The sequence below is a fragment of the Salmo salar genome, chromosome ssa05, assembly GCF_905237065.1.
Source record: "Salmo salar chromosome ssa05, Ssal_v3.1, whole genome shotgun sequence".
NCBI classification, from domain to species: domain Eukaryota; kingdom Metazoa; phylum Chordata; class Actinopteri; order Salmoniformes; family Salmonidae; genus Salmo; species Salmo salar.
The window spans coordinates 89,609,154-89,616,389 of record NC_059446.1 but is presented as its reverse complement, the minus strand read 5'-3'; the positions used below and the strand labels follow the sequence as shown (position 1 = coordinate 89,616,389).

General features: G+C 47.9%; 1 protein-coding gene across 1 annotated transcript; it reads right to left on the bottom strand.

Moving 5' to 3' along the window:
• Positions 1 to 2,857: 2,857 nt before the first annotated feature.
• LOC123743220 (protein asteroid homolog 1-like) lies at positions 2,858 to 5,399 on the bottom strand. Its single transcript, XM_045719324.1, has 4 exons — positions 4,494 to 5,399; positions 4,040 to 4,254; positions 3,743 to 3,917; positions 2,858 to 3,633 (listed from the first exon to the last, which is right to left on the bottom strand). Exons 1-3 carry the CDS (start codon positions 5,178 to 5,180, stop codon positions 3,854 to 3,856), a joined length of 966 nt encoding a protein of 321 aa, XP_045575280.1. The 5' UTR covers positions 5,181 to 5,399; the 3' UTR covers positions 2,858 to 3,633; positions 3,743 to 3,853.
• Between the last annotated feature and the right edge of the window lie 1,837 nt (positions 5,400 to 7,236).

The window sequence follows — 7,236 nt, the reverse complement described above, 5'->3', positions numbered from 1 at the left end:
TCAGTCCTTTGTTTCAAATATTGGGGAAGATGCCAGAGCTAAGGATATTGTTAAAGAGTTTAAGTATAGCCAATTGAAATTTCTTGTCTGTATATTTTAGCATTATATTGAGGATACCATCAACACCACAGGCCTTTTGGTTTTTTATGTTGTCCTGTAGTTCATTCAAGGTAATTGGAGAATCCAGTGGGTTCTGGTAGTCTTTAATAGTTGATTCTAAGATTTGTATTTGATCCTGTATATGTTTTTGCTGTTTGTTCTTTGTTATAGAGCCAAAAAGATTGGAGAAGGGGTTTACCCATACATCTCCATTTTGGATAGATAACTCTTTGTGTTGTTGTTTGTTTAGTGTTTTCCAATTTTCCCAGAAGTGGTTAGCCTCTTAAGGATCCGCCCCTTTTTAAAAATTTTCGCCTAAAATGACATACCCAAATCTAACTGCCTGTAGCTCATGCCCTGAAGTAAGGATACGCATATTCTTGGTACCATTTGAAAGGAAACACTTTCAAGTTTATGGAAATGTGAAATTAATGTAGTAGAAAATAACACAATAGATTTGGTTAAAGATAATACAAAGACAAAAAAAACATTATTTTGTATTTTTTTGTACCATCATCTTAGAAATGCAAGAGAAAGGCCATAATGTATTATTCCAGCCCAGTTGCAATTTAGATTTTGGCCACTAGATGGCATTAGTGTATGTGCAAAGTTTTAGACTGATCCAATGAACCATTGCATTTCTGTAAAAAAAAATGGTATCAGGTATGCCCACATGTGCCTAATTTGTTTATTAACAAACACAAACAAACCCCACAGAGCCCCAGGACAGGAACACAATTAGACACAACAGGTATCAGGTATGCCACAAAAATCATAAAAAAACTAAAAGATAATTACTTGACTCATTGGAAAGATTTCACAAAAAAACTGAGCAAACTAGAATGCTATTTGGCCCTAAACAGAGAGTACACAGTGGCAGAATACATGACCACTGTGACTGACCCAAACTTAAGGAACGCTTTGACTATGTACAGACTCAGTGAGCATAGCCTTGCTATTGAGAAAGGCTGCCTGGCTCTCAAGAAAAGACAGGCTATGTGCACACTGCCCACAAAATGAGATGGAAACTGAGCTGCACTTCCTAACCTCCTGCCAAATGTATGACCATATTAGAGACACATATTTCCCTCAGATTACACAGATCCACAAATAACTCGAAAACAAACCCAATTTTGATAAACTCACAAATCTACTGGGTGAAATACCACTGTGTTCCATCACAGCAGCAATAAGTGTGACCTGTTTCCACAAGAAAAGGGCAACCAGTGAAGAACAAACACCATTGTAAATACAACCCATATTTATGTTTATTTATTTTCCCCTTTGTACTTTAACCATTTGCACATCGTTACAACACTGTATATAGACATAATATGACATTTTGAATGTCTTTATTCTTTTGGAACTTCTGTGAGTGTAATATTTACTGTTCCTTTTTATTGTTTATTTCACTTTTGTATATTATCTACCTCACTTCCTTTGGCAATGTTAACATATGATTCCCATGCCAATAAAGCCCCTTGAATTGAACTGAATTTAATTGAGAGAGAGAAGAGAGTGATGGTGTGAGAGAGAGGAGGGAGCAAGATAAAGAGAGCTGGAGAGAGAGGCAGGCGGGAAGCAAGTAGTGGGGCATGGTGGTAACAGATCTCTCAGGGGTTGTTGGGAAGAGAGTCTAAGGGTGACTCCCAATGGGAATGGGGTGCCATTTAGGACGCATAGAGTCTATGCTAAGCCCTGCTATTCGAGCTCCCCTCCACTCTGAGTCGGCCTCCCATGTAGCTTATTGATGTATACCTGAAAGAGGGGATGAGAGCCTAGGGGGCTGGGATATACCTGAGCTGGGACTGGGGGTCTAGGATATACCTGAGCTGGGACGGGGGGGACTAAGGGGCGGCTGGGATATACCTGTGCTGGGACTGGGGGTCTAGGATATACCTGAGCTGGGACTGAGAGCCTAGGGGGCTGGGATATACCTGAGCTGGGACTGAGAGCCTTGGGGGCTGGGATATACCTGAGCTGGGACTGAGAGCCTTGGGGCTGGGATATACCTGAGCGGGGACTGAGAGTCTAGGGGGCTGGGGGGCTGGGATATACCTGAGCTGAGACTGAGAGTCTAGGGGCTGGGGGGCTGGGATATACCTGAGCTGGGACTGAGAGTCTAGGGGCTGGGATATACCTGAGCTGGGACTGAGAGTCTCGGGGCTGGGGGACTGGGATATACCTGAGCTGGGACTGAGAGTCTAGGGGCTGGGGGGCTGGGATATACCTGAGCTGGGACTGAGAGTCTAGGGGGCTGGGATATACCTGAGCTGGGACTGAGAGTCTAGGGGCTGGGATATACCTGAGCTGGGACTGAGAGTCTAGGGGCTGGGGGACTGGGATATACCTGAGCTGGGACTGAGAGCCTAGGGGCTGGGGGCTGGGATATACCTGAGCTGGGACTGAGAGTCTAGGGGCTGGGGGGCTGGGATATACCTGAGCTGGGACTGAGAGTCTAGGGGCTGGGGGGCTGGGATATACCTGAGCTGGGACTGAGAGTCTAGGGGCTGGGGGGCTGGGATATACCTGAGCTGGGACTGAGAGTCTAGGGGCTGGGGGTCTAGGATATACCTGAGCTGGGACTGAGAGCCTAGGGGCTGGGATATACCTGAGCTGGGACTGAGAGCCTTGGGGGCTGGGGGGCTGGGATATACCTGAGCTGGGGCTGAGAGCCTAGGGGCTGGGATATACCTGAGCTGGGACTGAGAGCCTTGGGGGCTGGGATATACCTGAGCTGGGACTGAGAGAGGCAAGAGAGGGAGATAGAGAGAGAGAGAGAGAGCCTCCACATCGTTATCATTAGCAGACTTCTCAGAGGCTTGGGCCACTTTCATCATGCAGCAATGAGAGCAGAGGCTAGCTGACTCTTCTTTTGCACTGTGTGTCTGGTGCATGTGGTGTGTGTCTGTGTGTGTGTCTGTGTGTGTGGTGTGTGTGTGTGGTGTGTGTGTGTGGTGTGTGTGTGTGGTGTGTGTGTGTGGTGTGTGTCGGTGTGTCTGCGTGTGAACGTGTTTAACTATACTTATGGGAACCAGAAGTCCCCACAACAATAGTAAACAAAATAAAACACCAACTGGGGACATTTTGTTAGTGTCATCAAGGCAAAGGGTGGCTACTTTGAAGAATCGCAAATATAAAATATATTTTGATTTGTTTAAAAAAGAATTGGTTACTACATGATTCCATATGTGTTATTTCATTGTTTTGATGTCTGCACTATTATTCTACAATGTAGAAAGTAGTAAAAATAAAGAAAAACCCTTCAATGAGCAGGTGTGTCCAAACTTTTGACTTGTACTGTACGTAGTGGTGCCTATTCCCACCCCTACCTCTTCCTACCTCCTGACTTGCGTCCAACCCTCTTCATTGGCCTCCTCCTTTCTTCCAGTACCTTCATAACAATCCTTCAGGTTATCCAGCATGACTTGGTAAAGCTCCATAGAGGAAAGGACTTCCATCAGAAGAGAATCCGGGTTCACCCCCCGTCTCAGTTGGTCCACAAGCTGGTGCACCAGAGTGCCCCTGTACAGCCTAGACTCCAACAGGGAAACAACAGATGGTTGAATTAGCTGTCTTGCTGCTGGGCTAGAATAACATGTACAGTAATTGATTTAGGTTGATTCAGGAAGTGACACCTTACCAGGCACACTGAGGCTCAGTTAGAGGGAAGCACAGCAGTTGGTTCAGGTTAAGGCCCTCCCTCAGGCAGCACTGCCATTGGCTATAGGCGTGGGCCACACCCAGGTTTAAATCAGCTCCTACAGGATTCTGAGTCAGCTCTCTCAGCCTCTCCAACACGGGTCCCTCGGCCTCCACTATGAACCCAGATACACAAAAAGGGGAGGAGTCATTGGCTGCACTTCACACAATTCAATATTTATGAATTATACATTGTGTGAGTCTGTTTGTGTATTTTGGTTCATGCTCTGGTCCATACCTCCCTGGCACTTCCTCTCTCTGCAGAACTCTCCATAGACCAGTCCTAGTAGCAGGGCCTGCAGGAGAGGACGGTCTGGTTGGGGATGGGCGTGCCTCAGCCAGTAGTAGGTAACAGCCACAGGAAGTTCCAGATGAGGTGGGATACCATTCAAAGTGGACTGGGACACACCGAAGGGTTTCCAAAAACACCTCAAGCCGCACTGAATGTGGAGCCTAAGAAACAGAACAAGAGAATGATAATTAATTTCAGTATCAACAGCAGTACGTTCATAATATACTGTATATTAGAAACTGGGTGGTTCGTGCAGGAAACCACGGCTAAGGGCTGTATCCAGGCACTCCGCCTTGCGTCGTGCGTAAGAATAGCCTTTAGCCATGGTTATTGGCTGTATACCACACCCCCTCTGGCCTTCTTTCTTAACTATACAATACTGTATCATATGTATACATACCTTATCCAGCGTGTCTAGCTGCAGGTGTTGTGCAGCACTGGGCAGGATGGCTTTAACCATTCTGTATGTCAGCTCCGTGCCTTCCCTGTCATACTCTTTCACCTCTGAGACCTTTTGACTGCTCGGGTCCGCCTTCCTCCCATCGGTTCTGAGGTTCTTGCCTTTCCTGTCATGCTCCTTCACTGGGGAGCTCCCAAGCAGCAGCAGCCCATAGAGTACCTGCCGTATGAACTGAGAGGTGGTGTTCCCACTGACCAAGGCGTGATTTTCCACTTGAGCACTCTGCATCACCCTCTTATGCAGCAGCACGTTCACAATGCGGGAGGGAAGCTTACCCTTCATCAACAGCAGCAGGGTCCAATCTGGCAGGACCCTCAGAGGCGTTGGGAGACAGTCGAGGCCAGGCGCCACGTCATTGCTGAAGAACCCCTCCAGGTAACTGGGTAGAGTCTCTGGAATATCATAGTCTATCATGCCCCTAGAGACGACGTCAGCATTCTTGTCTCCAATAAGACTGGGCATTAACTCCAAGGCCTTCTTTTTCTCCTGGACGCTGGCCAGCCATTTCAGGATGCGTTCCAAGGTAGGAAATCTCTCTTCGGCTTGTCTTACTTTGCTTCCCACACGCGGCTTGTCTTCATTGTCCTCCCACGTGATGCCAAAATAGACATTGTCATTTCCTACCATAACAGCGAAGACTGGGAGGAGCTGTTTGTTGATGTTAAAGTGTTGGGAGAATCTTGTTGTGGTGTAGCGCTTGCACTTGATATATCGTTGACTCACAGACGTCTCCTGCCACTGAAAATGAGAGATGGGCAGACATCCTTCCACGATGTCAAAGATATAAAAGTCGCTGTCATCAGACAGCACTGGACATTTCCAATTTCGGAGCCAGGAGGGCTATTCCTTGGTCTGCCTCACAGATGCACTGTGTGAATGGCACATTTAGGCTGGAGAGGACCTGTTTGAAGACATATTTGACAAGGGCTGGTAGTACATCTCTTTCCAGATTATTTGATTCAGTCAAGGCTTTGGCATTCTTGATCTTTGATTCAGCTCGATTTTTGAGAGTTTTAAACTTTTTGTCGGTGTGGTCGGAGCCTCCATCTATAATCACATAAGGTTTAATGCCACAATCTCTCAGAGCCTTAAAGAACTTGCAGACCTGGTCCTCAAAATCATCATAATCCCCTCCATGCTTCTGATCCAAACGTGATTTAAAATAAAGAGAGTGGAACAGATTACTACCATCTACGACCAGCTTGCTATCACTGAATTTAAAATCTTCTAAAATGTTTCCATGATGATTTAATAATTTGGTTAAACCTGAGACACCCATGATGTTCTCCGTCTGGGATGTGCTGTCTTTCCAAGTGAAGAGTTTCAGTCACAGGACTATTTATAGCATTGTTACAATGGACTAGTTTCCATTTAGTTAAGTTTCTCTTTCCACACGTCATATCTCCCTCATGATCTCTTTATGGTCACTTCACCTGATGCTGACAGGTCTAGACTAGTTTATGGGATCAGTCTTATTGAAATTATTTCTTATCAGAAATAAAAACACTTGCCTCTCCAGTTGTCTAGTGACTATGCCATGATCAACAATTAAACCTACCAATGCCATGTATGAAAACAAAAACCTAACAGGCTAACGCCCTAGACGCAGGAATGTATTATGCAAACAGTGCTCATCACACGTGATCACTTAGGTATTGGCAGGTAACTGACTTACCTTGTTTAGTTTCCTGTTCCATTGTATTTGGAAACAGAACTTCCATAACTGATAAACTGCTGCATATTAATTGTATAAACTGGTTGGGTTGGATGGCAAAGGCCTGTATTTAGTTTAGGTTAGTGGTGGTGGTGGTGGTAATGTGGGCTACCGTGGTGGTGGTGGTGGTGGTGGGCTACCATGCTGGTGGTGGTGTGGGGTACCATGGTGGTGGTGGTGGTGGTGGTGGGCTACCATGCTGGTGGTGGTGTGGGGTACCATGGTGGTGGTGGTGGTGGTGGTGGGCTACCATGCTGGTGGTGGTGTGGGGTACCATAGTGGTGGTGGTGTGGAGTACCATGGTGGTGGTGGTGTGGAGTACCATGGTGGTGGTGGTGTGGGGTACCATGGTGGTGGTGGTGTGGGGTACCATGGTGGTGGTGGTGGTGGTGGTGGTGGTGGTGGTGTGGGCTACCGTGGTGGTGGTGGTGGTGTGGGGTACTGTGGTGGTTGTGGTGGTGGTGGTGGTGGTGGTGTGGTGGTGGTGGTGGTGGTGGTGGTGTGGGCTACTGTGGTGGCGGTGGTGGTGGTGGTGTGGGCTACCGTGGTGGTGGTGGTGGTGGTTGTGGTGGTGGTGGTGGTGGTGGTGGTGGTGGTGGTGGTTGTGGTGGTGGTGGTGGTGTGGGCTACTGTGGTGGCGGTGGTGGTGGTGGTGTGGGCTACCGTGGTGGTGGTGGTGGTGGTTGTGGTGGTGGTGGTGGTGGTGGTGGTGGTGGTGGTGGTGGTGGTGGTGGCGTGGGGTACCGTGGTGGTGGTGATGGTTGTGGTGGTGGTGGTGGTGGTGGTAGTAGTAGTGGTGGTTGTGGTGGTGGTGGTGGTGGTGTGGTGGTGGTGGTGGTGGTTGTGGTGGTGGTGGTGGTGGTGGTGGTGGTGGTGGTGGTGGTGGTGTGGGCTACTGTGGTGGTGGTGGTGGTGTGGGCTACCGTGGTGGTGGTGGTGTGGGCTACTGTGGTGGTGGTGGTGGTGTGG

Coding starts and splice junctions, on each gene's coding strand:
- LOC123743220 (XM_045719324.1), bottom strand. CDS start 5,180: ATGGTAGGAAATGACAATGTCTATTTTGGCATCACGTGGGAGGACAAT. Junction 4,255..4,493: donor AGCTAGACACGCTGGATAAG/GTATGTATACAT, acceptor TCTGTTTCTTAG/GCTCCACATTCAGTGCGGCT. Junction 3,918..4,039: donor AGAGAGGAAGTGCCAGGGAG/GTATGGACCAGA, acceptor CTGGGTTCATAG/TGGAGGCCGAGGGACCCGTG.